Source organism: Nelusetta ayraudi, unplaced genomic scaffold, assembly GCF_046127955.1.
Source record: "Nelusetta ayraudi isolate G7.1 ecotype Tasmania unplaced genomic scaffold, CSIRO-AGI_Nayr_v1 ptg000114l, whole genome shotgun sequence".
NCBI classification, from domain to species: Eukaryota; Metazoa; Chordata; class Actinopteri; order Tetraodontiformes; family Monacanthidae; genus Nelusetta; species Nelusetta ayraudi.
This window is the reverse complement of record NW_027466164.1, coordinates 192,501-212,683: the sequence shown is the minus strand read 5'-3', so window position 1 is coordinate 212,683 and position 20,183 is coordinate 192,501. Positions and strand designations below refer to the sequence as shown.

At 43.8% G+C, this 20,183-nt stretch overlaps 2 protein-coding genes across 5 annotated transcripts in view; both read left to right on the top strand.

The window, feature by feature from the left end:
* Positions 1 to 6,253, top strand: part of dock9b (dedicator of cytokinesis 9b) — a 61,698-nt gene extending 55,445 nt beyond the window's left edge. For all 4 annotated transcript variants that reach the window (XM_076049313.1, XM_076049311.1, XM_076049312.1 and 1 more), the window contains exons 48-52: positions 31 to 241; positions 1,109 to 1,299; positions 3,459 to 3,559; positions 3,674 to 3,812; positions 5,163 to 6,253. In XM_076049313.1, the coding sequence (XP_075905428.1) occupies positions 31 to 241; positions 1,109 to 1,299; positions 3,459 to 3,559; positions 3,674 to 3,812; positions 5,163 to 5,258 (738 nt within the window). In that variant the 3' untranslated portion in view covers positions 5,259 to 6,253. The remainder of the gene's footprint in view (positions 1 to 30; positions 242 to 1,108; positions 1,300 to 3,458; positions 3,560 to 3,673; positions 3,813 to 5,162) is intronic.
* Positions 6,254 to 6,946: 693 nt separating this feature from the next.
* Positions 6,947 to 16,831, top strand: slc15a1b (solute carrier family 15 member 1b). The gene is made up of 23 exons (XM_076049309.1): positions 6,947 to 7,238; positions 7,382 to 7,401; positions 7,513 to 7,594; positions 8,668 to 8,809; positions 8,949 to 9,068; positions 9,147 to 9,246; positions 9,927 to 10,017; positions 10,123 to 10,206; positions 11,040 to 11,122; positions 11,216 to 11,302; positions 11,460 to 11,549; positions 11,693 to 11,737; positions 11,838 to 11,870; positions 11,960 to 12,048; positions 12,544 to 12,625; positions 12,891 to 13,007; positions 13,103 to 13,243; positions 13,486 to 13,532; positions 13,680 to 13,787; positions 14,283 to 14,397; positions 14,485 to 14,619; positions 15,045 to 15,152; positions 15,918 to 16,831. The coding sequence occupies exons 1-23, from the start codon at positions 7,232 to 7,234 to the stop codon at positions 16,143 to 16,145; spliced, it is 2,154 nt and encodes a 717-aa protein (XP_075905424.1). The 5' UTR covers positions 6,947 to 7,231; the 3' UTR covers positions 16,146 to 16,831.
* Positions 16,832 to 20,183: the final 3,352 nt, after the last annotated feature.

Sequence of the window (20,183 nt, the reverse complement as noted above, 5' to 3'; positions counted from 1 at the left end):
TCCCCCACCCCCCACCCCCCGCCCCCGCAGGTGAGCCCCAAGGACCTGGACTCCAAGTACGCCTACATCCAGGTGACCCACGTCACGCCCCACCTGGACGACAAGGAGCTGGAGGAGAGGAAGACCGACTTCGAGAAGAGCCACAACATCCGGCGCTTTGTCTTCGAGACGCCCTTCACCCAGTCGGGCAAGAAGCAGGGAGGGGTGGAGGAGCAGTGCAAGCGGCGCACCGTCCTCACCAGTGGGTCGCTTTTTTCATTTACTGCTTTTTTTTTCCTGCAAGACAGTCCAGGTGTTTATTGCTCCGCCATTGGCTTTATCAGAATCTTCTCTTATCTCTTATCTTTGTGATGACGGTGCAGACTTATTGACAGAGAGTCCGCTGGCACACAGTGGGGTAGGAGCTTAGTGCCAGGCAGGAATCAAATCTTTAACCCTTTGGGGCATTGGCTTTTATTTTTTTATTTTTTTATTTTTTAGGCTCTTTTCGTAATACAATAAAATCACAACCAGTGGGTGTGATCAGACTGTATCAAAAGTTTCAAAAAGAAGCAGAATCACACCAAACACAATTGCAACGCACCCGGAGCACATTTCTTTTGAGTTTTTTCAAGTCTTATTTAGTAGGTTCCAAATACACATCAGGAAAAATACTCTTGTTTTTACACGTTAAATTTACATGTTGCACTAAAAAAAAAAAATCACTTTGGAAAAAAAGGGTATTTTGAGATTATTTGTCAGTTTTTTTTGCCGTCTTGCTCTTGTAACTGTGTTGGTGGAGTCAATCAACCAATCAGATGCAGCGTAATGGAAGAGGAGTAAAGATGGCCGTGAGGTGACTGCAGCTTCCAGGGTTGGTATCATGCAAGCGTTCTGACAAAACAAAGCCAAAAGTGAGGAAAAATGCCCCGGGACCCTGGAGTGTTGGAGGCCTGCTGACCTCGCTGATTTGCACGCATGACAGCCAGCCCTGCCCGGCTCATATCCTGTTTTGATTGTCGCCATGGAGACCTGCGGCGCACATGCTAAAGGTCTCAGCTGCTTGTTGCTGTGTTTGCTGCGGGTGTGTGATTCCTTGCTCCCCCTCCTCCCCGCTCCCCCCGCCCAGCCACCCACTGTTTCCCCTACGTGAAGAAGCGCATCGCCGTCATGTACCAGCACCAGACGGACCTCAGCCCCATCGAGGTGGCCATCGACGAGATGAGCGCCAAGGTGGCCGAGCTGCGGCTCCTGTGCGCCGCCTCCGAGGTGGACATGATCCGGCTGCAGCTCAAGCTGCAGGGCAGCATCAGCGTTCAGGTACAGCTGGTTCCAACCCCCCCCCAAACACACTGAAACCTAAGAACCCACACATCTGGTTGTTCAAGTGTCTCAAAAATACAGAAGCGCATTGCATTCACTGGATAAAAAAAAAAAATGTCGGCACCTTATCCCGTGATTATGAGATCCTTATCTCATAACTACCGGAAAAGATCTCGTAGATAAGGATGAGATAAGGATCTAGAAATTATGAGCAAAGATCTCATTGATCCTTGAGGATCTAGGATTTGTAACAGGTGCCGTACAGCTTTTGGAGTCACGACCAAACCAGATTAAATTTGTATCCATGAAGCATCCCGTGTTGATTCAACTGCTCCTGCAGGAAGAGGGCCACATCCAGCACGTCAGACTGGGCTTTCCGCCTGAACAATCCTAACCATTTGAGACGCCTGCGCAGTGTTTACATACTAATATTAATACCGTCCTCAGTTTTAAGAAATGCAACTATTTCCCAGTGTGTCAAATTGAGATGGTAGTGATCGCAGATTAACTGCGATAGCGCCGTCATTGCCCACCGATTAGAAAGGATTTACTTACAGGATTTACAGAAGGATTTCATCTCATGATTACAAGATCCCGATCTCGTAATTGCGAGGTCTTTGCTCATAATTACGAGATAAGGCGCCTCAATATTTTTTACCCAGTGAATGCAATGCGCTTCCGTACAAACATCATGATTCCACCCACTGAATGTTCCACTTGGGTGACGGTTTGTGTTCAAACGGCCGTCCTTTTCCTGCTGTTCACATTCAAGACCATGCGCCTGATGAAAAGGTCATGCGACAAGTTATCGAGACCATACCATTTTTTTTGTGACTGTTGTTAGATCCTGTTTCTGGAAATAGTTTGTGATGAAGGAATCCCCCATAAGCTGCAGACAGTTTTTTGCAAAATAAAAGCGATATTTCTAAAATGTCGACAAAGCACAATTGCGATTTGCAGGCGTTTCCACTAAACGGCGTGAAGCGCATAAGCCGTAATTCTCGTCAAATCTCGTCCCACAAAACCCCGAGGAGGATGGAGGTACAAAACATTTTGCGATAAATCTGCATTTCGATTGCGGTTCGCTGTCAAGAATGGTTGTTATATTTTCTCTTTGATTACTCCAAACACCAGTGCACCATTGTCACTTGAAGTGAACTGGTCATGTGACTCCGTATGCCACGTCCGCTCCGTGTAATTGCGATAGAAGTGTTTCCATGGCACTTTTGCGATATACCTCTATATCTATTCATCTGAAAAACCGCCTCATGAGAGCGTCAGAACCTTTCAGCCATATTTGAGAGGTTTTTCCAAGCTTAGGTGTTTCCATGACCAGTTTTTTTTATTGTGATATTAGGTTTTGCGCAATTCTAGGGGTCATGGAAACGCAGCTTATGAGACGTGAACATTTTTCTATATTTATTTATTATTCATTCATTCATTCATTTTCCATACCCGCTTAGTCCCGAGCTCAGGGTCACGGGGGTCTGCTGGAGCCCCTCCCAGCTGTCTTAGGGCGAAGGCAGGGTGACACCCTGGACAAGTCGCCAGTTCATCGCAGGGCCACATAGAGACAAACAACCATTCACACGCACACCTACGGACAATTTAGAGTGTTCAATTGACCTCACATGCATGTTTGGCCTAGCCGCCACTGTTGTTGGCTTGCATTTCAGGAAGTACTGTACTTCAATCAATCAATCGACTTTTATTCGTAAAGCGCTAAGTCTTGTCCCGAGGCGTCTTACAATCCAATGTAAGTAAGACGCCTCGGGACAATCCAACAAACCCCTTCAGAGCCGGAGTGATGCAACGGCAGCAGTATTTGGAAGAAACTTGGAGCAGACCAGTACTCAGGAGGGCGGTCATCTGCTTGGACTGGCTGCAGTGAAAAGGAAATAGTGGCATCCTTCTACTTCAGTGCCCAACTTCCATGATATGATATCAATGTAGCGTGAACATTTTCTGTGAATTTCAGCCTAAAGCACGACATCCTTAATCTGACTAGTTGACTGGAACAAGGGGAGTTCAACTGTAAAAAAAATAAATAAACAGGAAGCCCTGCTATGACATGGACAATCCAAAACATTGATACATGAATTTTACATAAAGAGGAAATGTGAAGTTGATGATCTCACCCTATGGGCTTTCTCCAGGTCAACGCCGGCCCCCTCGCCTACGCCAGAGCCTTCCTCGACGACAGCAGTGCCAAGAAGTTCCCCGACAACAAGGTCAAACAGCTCAAAGAGGTCTTCAGGTACTTATCCATGGAATGGCCCAAGAGCAAGTTCGCGAGTCTTGTCAAAATGCAACCATTTCACCAGCTGTTGTTGTGTGTTGCTACCCCACCACCACCACCACCACCCCGCAGGCAGTTCGTGGACGCCTGCGGCCAGGGGCTGGGGGTGAACGAGCGGCTCATCAAAGAGGACCAGCAGGAGTATCACGACGAGATGAAGGCCAACTACAGGGACCTGACCAGGGAGCTGTCCAACATCATGCATGAACAGGTAGAGCCCAGATGGAGGCGAGGAGCTTTGAACGTTCAGTGTGTAATATTTGGAGACTTTGAAGAAGAAACAGCGTCTTTCACTGTCCCTCTCCTCCTGAGCGTGCCAGTGAACTACGGTGCCATACGCACCCAAACATGGATACCTCGTCGTCTTTGTTGGTTTATTTGAGGACGCGAGCAGTAACCATAATTACGAAAACACGCTGTCAGGCAGCTGGATTGTCCACACCAGGCTTCCTTAGAAATATGACGGTCCAAGATGGCAACTAACTAAGAGCAAGACCCTTGATCGATGTATATTCTTATCTGAATATATACATATGAGAATCGTTCTATGTGTGGGAAAACCAAATTATTTTTTATTGTACTGCAAGTATCCACTATTAATAATGTCTTTATGGGCAGTATAATTAAAGCTTTTTCATAATCATAATCATATGTAAAATAAATAAATAATAATAATAATCATAATTCAAGCCAAATATTACACTCTGGACCTTGAAGTCGTTCTCACTACAACACGTTTTGGATTTTATAGACGACTAGCACTTTTTGTCATGTGCTCTCTCTCTCTCTCTCTCTCTCTCTTTCTCTCTCTCTCCCTCTCTCCTGGATCATCTTGCAATGTCCCTGTCCCTCTACTAACCAATGTCTCCTGTCTCATGCTCTCTTTGGACCCGGCCAGATTGGATGGTAATAACGAACTCTAAACACTTGGAATGGATTGCATGAAAATGCTTGGTTTGGTTTCATTTTCCTCAGTGGAAGATTTCAAGTCTTAGTAAGAATGAAAGTAATAAATGTGTGTGTATGTATTTGGCAATGCAAATTTACTGCCAGAGCTGCTGGCCTGCTGGTATTACACAGCACATGTACTGCTAATACAACAAATCCCAGAATGCTCTGCTCAATCAGGACAGGACATTGACAGAAGGATATAATAATGATTTAATTGGTGCATTATTGTCATTTTTATTTTAAATTGATTATTAACCCATGGAAAAAGGTCACTTTTAAATTCAAATCATAAGACTGCAAATAATATTTTTTTTAATCTTATTGTTTTATTGGAAATTTGATTTTGCATGTGTGCAATATTAAGTTGAAGTTTGTTGTATCGTATTAAGCTTTGCTTGTTCCGTATTCAAGTTGAAGCAAAACTTGTGTGGGGGGGTCCATATAAAAAGGTTCGCTGTTCTACCTGGAGGTAGAATTTCAATAATTATCAATGTTGGGCTGCGACTTTGTCCTAGTTTGAAGTGTTTGAAGTGGTTTGAAGAACCCCTGCTGTCTGCTGCTGCTGCTGCTGCTTCAAACTCAGATTTCCTCCCCCTGTCTCCCGCCACAGATCACCCCGGTGGAGGACGGCGCCAGGAGCCCTCTCTCCGACTCGCTGGGCATCTTCAACGCCATCAGCGGCACGCCGAGCGGCGGAACGCTCTGAGCGTGTGCGAGCCCCTCGCCTCCCTCGACGAGCCGCCAGTCAAACGGACGCCGCGACCAAGCCATTTTCTTCTTCTTCTCCTCCTCCTCCTCCTCCGCTACAAAATGAGACACGGGCTCTTGTTTCCTATGGAGACTCCCGCAAAAGCCCTCGAGATGGGTTCAACTTGCGCTTCTTTTTTTTAAAAAATATACTCTCGTTTTTATCCCCTCATTGGATAAGTTAATACTATTTTCCCACATGGTCAATTTTTCACTAGGATGTGGTCTATTTTTAGCATCACCGCACCCTGTCACGCTTCCCCTAGGGGCAACTTCAAACAATCATCCAGGCTCTCAAGTGTTTAAATTGTGATCCCTGTCAGAGCAATGTTATTCTTTCCCCCACCGAAACGTACGGCTCCCGCTTTACGTGCAGCCTTCCTGAAAGGAATCGACGGGAAAATCTTTGCAATCCAAACAAACCTTCTGCGCGGTATTTAACATTTCCCCCTCTTTTTCTACTCTGTCTTTTGCTTTTTTCGCCCCGGCTCATCGGTTCGGATTCCAGAACGAAATTCACCCGCGGCTCCGGCCTGAGGAGCTCCCACGGACGAAAGTTTTTGAAGCCTTGCGACGTCAATCCCCCCCCCCCTCCCTCCCCCCAGTCCTAAAAACAAAAAAAAGCGTGTGTGCAATATTTTCTACTTCCATGGAGGCGACCCGCTGCACGGGGAACCGCTCTTGCCAAAGACATCGGGGATAAAGGACTGATGCGCGTCAAAAAGCGCGTCTGCGCGACTCGTATTGTACAGCTTTTTTTTCCAATCTCCACCCCCCCCACCCCCCCACCAATCCCCCCATCGACTACCCAGAGCGCCTCTCTTGTCGTATAAATGCCTTTTATTATCTGTGTAAAAAAAAAAAAATACATTAAAAAATTGTTTTTACCGAAAAAAGCAGACACTCGTGTGAATATGTTTAAGCTGTATGAATAATAAACAGTGGAACAGCTTTTCCAGACTCCCGTGTGATCGCTCTCCAACTTCCTTTTTGTAAACGTCACTATAATCATTTAGTCTTTTTTTTTTAATTATTTACCCAAGCAGGAAAAGCGAGAATTGTCGGTTTTGCTTCAGCCTCAGCCACTTGTGTTTCTGAAGTCTGCTGCAGCTGCTGCTGCAGCTGTTGCTGCAGCTGTTGCTGCTGCTGCTGCCGCTGCTGCTGCTGCTGCCGCTGCTGCCACTGCTGCCACTGCTGCCGCCGCCTGATAACAAAGGTCAGTTGCCTGTTTTTCTTTTCTTCCCTTTTTTCAAGCAGTTTTTCCGCTCTGTCAAGAAAGTCGCTGCTTTCGCTCTGCGCGCTTGTTGACTTTGTTGGGGTTTTTTTTTTTTTTTTTTTTCTTTGAGCCAGTGGATTAGAAGAGACAAACCAACATGAAGAATTTGCCCAGAAGCCGGTAGCAAGAAGGTGTTAATTTTTAACATTTTTCTGGGTGGGAATTTCTCATCTTATACAATGCACTGTGTGTGCAAAACGCGACGGTTTAGATGGAACTGGAACTTTCTTTTGTTGTCGTTGTGGGTTTTTTTTTCTGCCAGAACATCAAGTCTTTGTGGTATCTTTATGGCTGTACTTCACTTATGCAGCAGAGTCATTAAGCAATTAATGAAACACAAACGCTTGCGCTTCAGGATGGCAGAACGTGCTGCTGAGGGGGGCGGGAATGAAGTGAGATTAGCATGTTGGGGAGGTGCTGGACCAGACACATGCTGTGTGTGTGTGTGTGGGTGTGTGGGTGTGGGTGTGTGTCCACCGTGGACCGGTGGGTGTTACTGAAGGTTACATAAGGCGTGAGCGGCCCTCCAGCTTGGTCTTGGTGCGGTTGATGTGGAGGTCTAGCAGCTGCTTCTCGTCTCTCTTCACTGAAGGATTGGGAGTTTGTGAAAGAAGGATTTTTCTGGTTAGTCAACGCACAATAACAACGCAGCAGCCATGGCAGGTGAGTCCCAAGACGCGCTCCTCGCACACTCAAGAACCGGAGTTGATGTTTCCTTCAAATGGAATTCATTGATTAATCTGTTGTCCTTTTATGGCAAACACACCAAACTCAATCTGTGCAAATGACTTTTTCTTTCCCTGCAGGCCAGCCCAAGTCTCAGATTGTAAGTTTAAACCGTCAGTGTCTTTACAAATATGCACATGCACACGTACTTTGACACACACGCGCTGATTTGAGCCAAGCTGCTGTCTGATGAGCACGGGTGTTCCAACAGACGATCTTCGGCTACCCGCTGAGCATCTTCTTCATCGTCGTCAACGAATTCTGCGAGCGATTCTCCTACTATGGCATGCGAGGTGGGTGGGTTCAGTAAAACCAATAAAAATATTTGTCTTTCTTTCGCGCTCAGTGGTGGTCAACGAAGCGTGAATATGATACTTCTTTTACTTACTTTTTTTTTGAAACTTTGAGTTGCAATTTGCTCTTTGGAACTCACTTCCATCAGACATCCGCAACACCCATTCTGTCGCTCAGTTTAAATCCAGACTCAAAGCCTTTCTGTTCAAATATATTTGTATGCATTTGTTCGTAAAGTGTCCTTGAGTGAAGCGCTTTTATACATATATATATATATATATATATATATACATATATATATAAAAGCGCTTTTCACTCAAGGAAATGTGTGTGTGTGTGTGTGTGTGTGTGTGTGTGTGTGTGTGTATTATGTGTATATATATGTATGTATATATATATATACATACATATATATATATATATATATATATATATATATGTATATATATATGTATATATATATACATATATATATATATATGTATGTATATATATATATATATATATATGTATATATATATATATATATATATATATATATATATATATATATATATATACACATATATATGTATGTTTATATGTATGTTTATATATGTGTGGCTTTACATGTACTGTATATATATGTATATATATATATATATATATATATATATATATATATATATATATATATATATATATATATATACATATATATATATATATATATATATACTTTTCCAAACTATGTGCAGTGTTTTGTTATGTTATGTTTGTTCATGTTTGTTTGTCTTTCCTTCTTTTGTATGTACAAATAGTTGCATATTTTAAACATGTTCAAAATAAATTTATGCAGCCTTAATTTATACATATATATATATACATACATGAGAACCGTTCTAAGTCTAGGAAAACCAAATTACTTTTGTTGTACTGGGAGTCTACACTTTTTTACGCACCAATTTTACACACTACACCTGTAAAAGAACCAAAAAGAGAGACACATTTTGCGCAAAACAAATCTCCCCGTTGAAGCGACGCAGCGTGACAGCAGGCCGCCGCTCTTCTCTCTTGTCCGTGTCCCTCGCAGCCGTGCTGGTGCTCTACCTCAAGAACTTCCTGCGATGGGACGAGGACTTTGCCACCACCATCTACCACACCTTCGTGGCCCTCTGCTACCTGACGCCCATCCTGGGGGCCATCGTGGCCGACTCGTGGCTCGGCAAGTTCAAGTGAGTGCTCGGGATGGTGGCGGCGGGGGGTCAAAGTGTACTATCCTCGCACGTGCCGTCTGTTCAACGTTGGATTTTTGAACCCGTGTCTATCTTATCTCTCTGATGTGATGTGCGTCTCTCTCTCTCTCTCTCTCAGGACTATTGTTTACCTGTCGATCGTCTACACCATAGGACAGGTGGTCCTGGCCGTCAGCGCCATCCACGACATCACCGACACAAACAGGGACGGCAAACCGGATGACCTGACCATCCACATGTAAGCCCAGTTAAAAAAAAAAAAATAAACCTTGCCCCACATCTGGCTGAGTGCCTGCGCTGTTGCTCTCTCCCTCAGTGCGCTCTCCATGGTGGGCCTCATCCTCATCGCCCTGGGCACGGGAGGCATCAAGCCCTGCGTGGCTGCCTTTGGCGGCGACCAGTTCCTGGAGCATCAGGTTCGCCACCTCTCGTGCACGGCGGGGAAATTAAAAAAAAACAAAAAAAGCACTTTTTATTCATTCATTTATTTATTTATGCTCTTCCCCTAATCACGGTCTGCGCCGGTGAACCCTGAACCCTTTTACCGTGGCGCTAATGCGAGATATTGCGCTGGTTAATCGTGAAGCCTCGGCCAAACGACACCAAAATTGACTGACAAGCATACACTGCGGTTTGTTATGAGGCGTTTCATGCATCATCGCCTTCATCATCGCCTTCATCTTCCTCATCGCCAGCGTGGCTCCACCACAGATGATCCTGACATGTCAGACCGGGGGGGGGGGGGTCAAACTCAAACACTCTGTGGGGCCAAAATGAAAAACTTGGACAAAGTCTGGGGGTTGACTTTGATATTTATTGAAAAACCTTCCCCCAGATGATAGAACAGTGAACCTTTTTATATGGACCCCAAACAGGTTTTTTTTTTCCAACACTGAATATGGAACAATTAAAGCCTGATACTATACAATAAACTTAAACTGAATATTGCACACATGCAAAATTGAATTAAAAAAAACAACAGTGTTTGACACCTATGTGTGAGATCATTATTTTGAGGCGGGGTTGGGGCACCACATTCGTCGTTAACCCCATTAGCTGACATCAGTTCACTTTGAACCCCCCCCTCCCTCTGCAGGAGAAACAGCGGAGCACCTTCTTCTCCATCTTCTACCTGTCCATCAATGCCGGCAGCCTGCTGTCCACCCTCATCACGCCCATCCTCAAAGGTTGCGCTCTATTGTTAACAGCCGGCCTTTATCCTCCAATGAAGACATTTCCTGCGTCGGCGTTTTAAACTGAACATTGTGCGCTTTTCTTTTTTTCCTCTCCAGCCCAGGAGTGCGGCATTCACAAGAAGGAGCAGTGCTACCCGCTGGCCTTCGGGGTTCCCGCCGCTCTCATGTTCGTAGCCCTGGGTAAGAACCGCCGCAGCGGTGATGTGAAAACGCTTTTGACAGGCTTGAGCTTGTAGGAGTCACTCGCCAAAGAGAGTCGGAGCCGTTTGAGTCGGTCACTGGAAATCCCTGGCCGTTTCTCAGATAAGACTCGTGAATCTGAATTGGCACCTATTCAATTCTTTTACACCAGAGAAAACATTGCAGTAAAATTTTGACGCGGCCTCGATTTTTGATCATTTGACCACAGTGAGGTTTTAGCCACTGCATTTGCGTTAGAAAAGTGACGCCAGCGGAATAATGATGATAATGATGTGCTCCACTGTCGTCTCCAGTGACTAGAGTGAACTGCATATGTCTGCTCCCTATGCAAACCTCAGCAAAGTCAGCGTGTCGGGATCACTCCCCGAAAATGTAGCCGCAACTGCAAAGGTTCCCATTCACAGTGGTGCAAAAAAATATTTAAAACATTGATATTTATTGAAAAAAATAAGATTTGGAATCAGATTTAAATTTCAACTGTATTTGTTTTCCCCACGGGCTAATAATACATTTAAAACTAAACGTAACAACAATAAACCCGTTATGTCATAGTGATAATATCCTTTAATGAACGTCCTGTCCTGATTGACACGACAAAATACCAGGAGAGCACTCTGGGATTTGTAGCATTAGCACTACATGTGCTGTAGAATAGCGCTGGGCCAGAAGCTCTAGTCGTCATTTAATATTGGCCTCGCAGGCCAAATATAATTAACGGGACGGGATGGAGTTCAACACCTATGGCTTACTGTGAGCCACCTACTGATCCATTTGCCCGATGTGTGTGTGTGTGTGTGTGTGTGTGTGTACAGTCGTGTTCATTGTTGGAAGCCCCATGTACCTGAAGCTGGACCCTCAAGGCAACATCTTGGTGAAAGTCTGCAAGTGCATCGGGGTAAGTCAGTTTTATTGTTTGCTATTTATTGTCTGAATGAGTCCGCGAGCAATCCAGAATCCCAACTGAACTGTCGTCGACGCTCCCTCGTAGTTTGCCATCAAGAACCGCTTCCGTCACCGCTCTTCCAGCTACCCCAAGAGGGTCCACTGGATGGACTGGGCCGAGGAGAAATACGACGTAAGTGCAGCGCGTGGCGCTACCGGCGCGTCGACAAACGCAGCCTCGATAACGTCACCAAACCGTAAAAATACACACACACACACACACACACACACACACACACACACACACAAGAAAACCCACTCTCTTTTTCCCTCCTCCTGCTCGGCACCAGAAACTCCTGATCGCGCAGGTCAAGATGGTCCTCCGGGTGCTCTTCCTCTACATCCCTCTGCCCATGTTCTGGGCCCTGTTCGACCAGCAGGTAGCTGCCACGTTTCATTTTTTTCGGCCTTTATTTGTTTCATTGGCTACGTCTTGGCTGCGGCCAATGAGGACGCAGAAATTCGACTGATGGAAAAAAAAAAAAAAATAGAGAGTGAAGAAGCAAATGTTTGCCTTCCGCAGGGCTCCAGGTGGACCTTTCAGGCGACCACCATGGACGGCAGCTTTGTAAGTTCTGAATCAGAGCATCTGACACCTTGTTGTCGGGCCATTATTTCATTTTTTTTTGCCGTTTTTCAACATCTTTTTTTCTATTGCTCTCTTACAGGGATCGCTCATCATCTATCCAGAGCAGATGCAGGTGAGACTCGTGTGTTGACGCCTCACTTTTTGAGGCAGCGCTTCCTCACTCGACGCAGATACGAAACCGATTGAACTTTCCTCCGCCAGACCGTCAACCCCATCCTGATCCTGATCATGGTGCCCGTCGTGGACAATCTGATCTACCCGCTCATCAAGAAGTGCAAGCTGAACTTCACGTGAGTTCCTTTGAAGGCGTGGCTCTTTTTGCTGCAGGAAAAGCCGCGCTTGCTCTGATATTCAACGCAGTGGGTAAGGTAACTGGAAATCCACAAATTCCAACGTTGGACGTCGATATTTTCAAATCAATATCTCGACTTTTCATCAAGGAGACAAAATTCCACCCGATGGAAGTCTGCCATGGCCAGTTAGCTGTACACGCAAAATTGCAACAGCAGAAGAAACATTTTCTCACTTTTCACCAGAGTGTGTTCGCCAGTAGAGAGTCTCATTGGTGAAATCGTTATTCTGGGTGAAAATCTAAACCCTGAAGACTTTTTTTTGTTTCCAAAACTTTCAGTTTACAACGTTGGATCACTTCATTTCTAATAATACGCAGTGTGCTTGTGCCGCTTTGAACTGCGGTTCTATTATCTCCAGTCATATCTCGCTAAAGCACCATTAACGTGTGTGTGTGTGTGTGTGTGTGTGTGTGTGTGTGTGTGTACCTGCAGCCCGCTGAGGAAGATGACGGTGGGGATGTTATTTGCCGCCCTGGCATTCGTCGCCGCCGGCTTGGTCCAGATAAACATTGACGTAAGGAATCCCATCCTACGCGCATCGTCAACATTTTGAACGAGGAAACAAACATTCCATCGTGCACCGCGCACATCTCAAATCTGGCCGGGAAGCAAAGCAAGCCATTAGCTTTCGCGCGACTGCAGGAGATTTTCTCGAAATCTCCGAAAAACGTACAAATTCACAAATGTAAAAGAAAAGTGTAAAAATCCTCAGTTTGGGCCCCACTGCCACACACGTTCAGCAACCCAGCCCGGCGTTAACTCTGCCGTATCTCCTCCAGAATACGCTGCCGACGTTCCCAACAGGCAACCAGATGCAAGTCAAGTTCATCAACATGATGAACAGGTCGATCAGCTTCCGTGCTGGAGAGGAGTCGCTTCAACTGGACCCCTACTCGGTACGCCCCCTCGAAGATGAGACCGCCCACACAGGAGCAAAGCCGAAACAGACCAATGACAACCGCCGCCTTTCTTCTTTTCTTTGCTCCGACAGGGCGGTGAGAAGTACCTCACCTTCGAAGAGCCGTTCGACCTGGACCTGAACGGCACCAGCCACGTCGTCAGCCTGCACAACGGCACTCGCAACACTTTGGTCCTCATTGAGACCGACGCCGGCCTGCCCCACTACATTCCGGTGAGAATGCCGACCCCAGTTGCGAGTGCAACTTCCTTGCTACCAACCTTTCTTTCCTGCTGTGGCCAGAGATCAGCCCGGTGACACGTCCCTTATTTCTAATGAATTGTTTTTTTTTTTTATTTCAATTGTTTTTTCTACTGTCTTAATTTAGCAAGTAAAAAAAAACAAAAAAAAACTGCTTTTTATTCTGCCTTCACTTACAAAACGTCACGACATCAAAGCCTGTCTCTTATCCCCAGTTCAAGGACATAAACGCAAAGCCAGAAGAGGGCAACAACGCTTTGAGGCAAGTTTCCCAAGATTGTTTTACGCAATTTCAGCCGCCGTCATCACAACCCGATCACCTCACTTGAACTTAGCAAGTCGACTTCAATAACGTGTGAAAGTAGAGGATAGCTTTTTTGTTTTCTGACGTTCAATTTTCCTTTTCCAGGTTTTTCAACGGCTTCAACATGGATTTCAACGTGACGATCGGCGATCTGGCCACCGAGCCCATCGTCCCCAACAATATGTCAACCTACCTTGCAGTGAAGCAGGGAGTGTAAGGCTGATATCTGATATTTATTTATTTAAAAAAAAAACAACAACAAAAAAAATAGATAGCAACAAGCACTCTCAAAAAAGTTAATAACAAAAATGAAAGAGGTGCAAGGCCCAATCAGTTTGAATTAGAAAATGAAAAACGGCCTGCAGTGTGCCTGAGGGCGCAGTGAGGAAGACCTGTTTGAAAGGCGCCTGTGCTTGGTCCCAGTGACCCGTCAGTCACTCAATAAAACATCATCGTTTTTCATCTTGTTGATATCTGATGTTTCTCTGTTAATAGCCAAGGGTGGGACATTCACGGTGGACGTGACGTGATATTTCCGAAAGAAATATGATTCGCAACTTTGAAAATTGTGCAATAGAGTTACAATAAGTGCAAATTGGAAAGGTTCTCAATTTATTCCAACAAAATTTCATACATCAGCTCTCCAACTAAAGACCTCCCCAAAATATTCTTGGGCTGTTGTGACCAGAACTTCTCTTCTCTTGGCAGGCGAACGTTCACCATCACAGATGAGATGGGAAACAGTTGTAAGTACACCCAGAGCCTGCGCTTCGGCAGCTCCTACACCCTGCTCGTCCCGCCCTCCATAACGTTTGGCGACCAGGTAACGCAGGCTATTGCAAAGTGTCAAATGCGGTCGATGATGGTGGCAACGCTTCTCAATGCCCGTCTCTGTTGTTTGGCACTTTAGTGTGAGCAGATCAAGCAGGTGTTGGACATGGAGCCAAACTCCTTAAGCATGGCCTGGCAGATCCCTCAGTATTTCCTCATGACGGTTGGAGAGGTGGTCTTCTCTGTCACCGGACTGGAGTTCTCATACTCGCAGGTAAAAAGCGCTCAACACTTTGAGCACTCGGCTGTGTTGATGTGTGGAGCAATTGAGTAAGCAAAATAAAAAAAAGGCCTAATTGGTTACATTTTCATGCATCTTTTGGCATAAAATGCAATTGAGAATGATGCTTCCATCACATGCATTTTTTTTTTTTTTGCCAACAGGAGGTAAAGTGCAAACATAGGCACGGCAAAATGCTACACAAGCTAAATACATAAATGAATTGAATTTTGATAAACAGCTGTTATTATTCAATCTGCCACAAGGGACTAAATCTCACAGGGAAATTTACAACTTTACAACTTAAGTCCCAAGTTTGTCCTCAAAAAAAAAAAAGAAGAAAAAAAAAAAAAAAGTAATAGACATTTTCCACAGTTTTGAGATTCTTTCTGAATGCCGTCATGCCTTGTGCTCCGCAGGCACCCAGCAATATGAAGTCTGTGCTGCAGGCTGGCTGGCTGTTCACTGTGGCTGTGGGTAACATCATTGTGCTCATTATTGCTGAGGCTGCAACGCTTGAAGATCAGGTGAGTTTTCTTTTTTTTTTTTTTTTTTAACTGGCATCATCAAACACCTAACAATGGCTCTCAACAACTCATGGTGACAATGCAGTCACCATTGACAGCCAGGAGAAAGCGATGTGCTTGTCGAGTACTGTTTTATTCCAGGCAAAGTTAACAACGCTCTCTCCTAAATGGAAGTGCATAAGCATATAAAGTTCATATAAAGTTGGATATGCGCACGTTCCAAAAACCTCTATTATATCGTTTGATAGATTGATATTGATACTCCATCGTAACGGAAAATCATACCTTTACAACCTTACCTACTACCTACTGACCTTTTTGTTGTTGTTCTAAATCACATGTTAAAAGAAATTGAAGTTGCCAATGACCGTATTCAATTTGGTCTAATGTTGAGTGAAAATGGCCATAAAGTAGTGCGTGTGGCTACAGTTTAGGAGCCAGGTGTAGTCGGCTTACCAGAGTTGAGGCCACACACTAAACTCCAATCACTGCTCACCTCTGGTGCCACCCACATGATTGGTGTTGTCACAATAACTCCGCCCATCTTCACATACAGTCTATGATTGGGACTGCTTTGAGTATTGCCGTCGTTGTCGGTGATACTGACACTGTGTTTGCTTGGCAGCAATTTGATACCAAATTTTGCAGATTTTAAGTCATATAAAGGCCCCCTTATGAAGGATGCTGAGTGATATTTGCTTTTTAAGGGAAAATTAATAGAGAGAAAGTGTTTTGAAAGACTTTTTTTGTGTGTTTTCTGACCAGTGGGCTGAGTACATCCTCTTTGCTGCCCTGCTGGTGGTGGTGTGCTTCATCTTTGCCATCATGTCCTATTTCTACACCTACATTGACCCAAGTAGGATTGAGGCCCAGTTTAGCGAGATGGACCCTGAAGACAAGGAGAGGAAAAGAAGCCTGGAGATGACAAGGAAGGGCTCGGATGCGAGCAGCAGGAGAGGTTCTTTTGTGAAAGACAAACAAACCAGGATCTAAAGAAATGCCCCCTTGCAGCTTTTTGTCTCGTGCTAATACGTAATGCTGCTTTTTTTTTTTTTTTTTTTATTCATGAACATCCCTTTTTCAAGTTCTTTTTTTTAAGATTGTGAGTGCAGTGCACTGCAGCACATATCGTGGTGAGAATGTAGGACAGATTGAGGTACAGGTAGTGGGTACTGAAGTGGAGGACTAAAGTGAAGAATTTTTTAAGGGATAACTGTCATTTCATTTTGACTCGAACCATTTCTCAAAGCTTTATCACGTAATTGAAGTACCCTCCCCCCAAATTTTGTATGGGTAATTTTGCACTCTTACTGTTGTAAATTATAAATATTTTTTTTAAATAAAGATTTTACACTGTCTTGCAATGTCTGTAAGCATCTTTGGTATGTCTGCTAGCCTTTTGTAATGCACTGGATGAGACACCACCAACAAGATTCCAACGTTTGTATTTATTTCCAGACACAATGTTGTATGTATTGTAATATATTGCCAGTGTTTAATGTATATACACATATGCGGATGATTTTGCTATCCACTGTTTAATAACATCTGCAGAATAGAGTAAATTAAGTCAAAAAATGTTTGATTGAATTTGTTCAACATCAGATATTTAATGAAACATAGCAGGAAAAAGAAATAAAAAAATATATAAACTTAAGTCTAAAGAATTAATTTTTCTTTACAATTGTTGTAGAGTTTCACTTGCGCAAATATCATTATTTTTCTTATTGTACGGCGGCCCTTAAGTGAGTGCAAATAAAGCAGAAAATAAAACACAAACCCATAAGAGCATTGTGGAAACACAACACACAACAAGCAAGCTGTGAAACACAACGGCGTCCACTTTCACCGGAAGAAGAAGAAGAAGTACGTCACGACCGGTTCAAAGGGCAGGACGGGCTCGCAGCGACGGCTCGCGTGCCCAATGAAAAGCCCACCCTTTCTGATTGAAATGAATTAATCTGCTGTTGTCTCCCCCGTCGAGCTTATTTCATTTTCTGTTATTACAGTTTTTTTTTTGTTTTTTTTTAAAGAGACAAACAAAAACACATAATAGCCAAATACGTCGAGTTGCAAACGCACCACGATATTACGTGACTGAGCTTAACGGGGAACTCAACAGGTGTGTCACATTAAATGATTGCACGAGTACAGTAACAGTACTTTTTTTTTTTTTTTTTTTTATAAATATATATACTTCTCTTAAATTCCGCGAGAGCTTGTGACTGCGTTCTCTAGCTCTCGGAAACACGATCTGTTTAATCTCTTTATTTTGAGAGCACTACTATTAAATTTGACACTTTTTGTTGGAATAAATTGAGAACACTTTCCACATATACGTTTTTTGTAATGGTATCGCACAATTTTTTCGAAAGATGCGAATCATATTTGTATGGGAAGTATTGAAAAAGTCACGTCAGCCGTATAATGTCCAACCGTGGCTATTTCTATTTCTTTACGGGGGTAAAACAGCCAGTAGTGATGTCAAAAGCAGTTCATTTTGAAAGAACCGAATCAATAGAAACAGTTCACTTAAAAATAATTGTTCAGTGCTTAGCTTAGTGGAAGCCCTGACTGTCAGCCACATGGATGTTTATAATAACTATTATATTTATAATAATGGTCATTATTAATAATAGTAATAATAATAATAATAAACTTTTATTTGTACAGCGCTGAATCACAACCAATGGCTGCCATGGTTTGCTGTCATGTTCATGCTTAATTCTCGTTTCTTCCCTGAAGGCATCGCCACTTCTCTCCACCCAGGTCAATCAGCACCAACTCTCTTCACCTGCTCTCCTTGCCAGACTATTTAGCCGCCCTGCTCCCTCTCCTCCCTGCCAGATTGTTCCTCTGCCATGCACGACGCTGCAGCACGTAACCCCGGACTGACTCCCTGGCTACTGACCTTGCCTGTTCTGGTTCTCGTCTCCAGCTTTTCCCCTGGACTTCGGCGTGTGAGTGAGTTTTGTGTTTTGACCCGTTTATTCCCAAGAAGAGGATCCCTTTTTTTTTTGCCGTTGGCCCCTTTTTGACCTGTTTGGAGCAGTTGTTTCTGTTGGCCCCTTTTCCCCCCTATTTTCGACTGACCAGCCGCCTTCCCTCAAGAAATAAAGCTGTGCCTTTTTTTTTTTTTTTTTTAACCTTCCAAACCTTGTCTGTGTGGTGCATTTGGGTCCAGACGAGACACCCCCTGTTTCAAAGCGCTTTATACAATCGGAGAGAACCAACCGGGCCCCGGTGCGACAGTGGCTGGGGAAAACTCCCCTAGGGCAGAACCAGACTGCAGAGGGCCATCATCTGCCTATGGGTAGTTGGGGTGAAATACAAAAATAGAGACAGAGGAAGAAAGAAAGGAGCAGAGTGAGCCAGGGTGGCAGACGGGACAGAGTGAAAAACAGATACACCAACCAGGCATTCACAAAATGGATATAGACACAAAGAATAAGAAATAATTCAAGTTATTCAAGTAATTCATTATAATGTTCAGCCACCACAGTACCAAGTATGCAGACATACCGTTACTGAATGGTTCAGTTCTGTGGTGTATGTATGTGGGGTGGGGGTGGATTTATGTATTTGATTATACATAGAAAATTGTATTGTTTTTTTTTGAAAAACATTGGAAAAATAATTAAAAATGCAAACCAACTAAAAAAAAAAAAAGTACTTCTAGGTGAGAATTGTATGGCTTCCTGAAAGCCCAGCCAGGCCCTGCCCTCCTACCCTTGGTGTCGCCATTGATGTATAAGAACTCGGGAGTGCAAACTCCAGGCTCTTGAGGATTTCCTGCAGCTCCGGCCTCCGTCCTATTGCTGAGAAATCTGTAAATGGTAATTGAGTATATCTTGCACATCGGAGAGTCACAAAAAAAACACCCTGGCAACTAAGACACGCGGCATCAGTTAGCATTAGATCTTTATTTCTCATGTCACTTTGAAAGCTTACAAGGAGCTTACATTTTACTTGGGAATTCTCAAATGACACAAGCAAAGATTATATACAGTACTATAAACTGTCAGCTATGATAAAGGAGACCAAATGTACACATTTTGTATTTCTTTCAGTAACATATGTATTTTTTTCCTGTAGAGTATAGATATTTTTGCCAAAGGCAGGTGCCCATTTCATAAAGCATTCCATATTTCCATACTTTAACTCTTTGCAGTTATAAAAATATCAGATATTTCATAATTTCTTTCAATCCCTGTGTTGACAAGTGCGTTGTGATGCAACTCCTCAACATTATTGCTGCATTAGCACAGTAGTAAATTCTGGAACTTTTAAGTAAACATGTATAGTAAAACATGGCTATTAGCAACTTTCTTTTTTTTTTTTTAAAATTTGTTTGTTCCTCTTACAAGTTATCTTTAAATACTCAAAACACTTTCAAAGTGCAAAAAAAAACAAAAACAAAAACAAAAAAAAAACTGATCTGAACAATTAGAAAAGAAAAGAAAAAGAAAGGTGCAAATCATACTACAAACATCCGGTGAGAGCATAAAAGAGGACATGGCACTTCTAGCATGGTGTGTGGGGAGCACAAATGTCTGGAGTGAGAAAAATAAGGATGGCGCTCGATTTCTGCAGCTTGGCTTGTCCTCTCTCTCTCTCTTTTTTTTTTTTTTTTGTTTGTTTTAAGGGGACGCCCAGTTGCGAGAAAACAGGCCCATGTAATAATTATTAAGACTCGACATGATATTCGCAGTTGGCTGCATGTCCCGCTTCCCCCTTTATTTTCCTTCACCCGTCTCCACAGCGCTGTTATTCTTCATACAAGCCCATGCCATCCTTGGCCTAAAAACAATTTCAAAACTGACTTTTAAATGTCTAACATAATCCCCCCCCCCCCGCCCGACGCTCCCCTCTGACTACCGAAACAAAGGCTCCCTCTACTAAACAACGCAAGCTCACTATCATGTTCCGATGGTTATTCCGATGACCCAGCGGGTGATTGAAATGAAAGATTGGAGCTAAGTCACTTGGTAAGAAAACACGAATGAATACTGTATGTCACTCACCGACAAG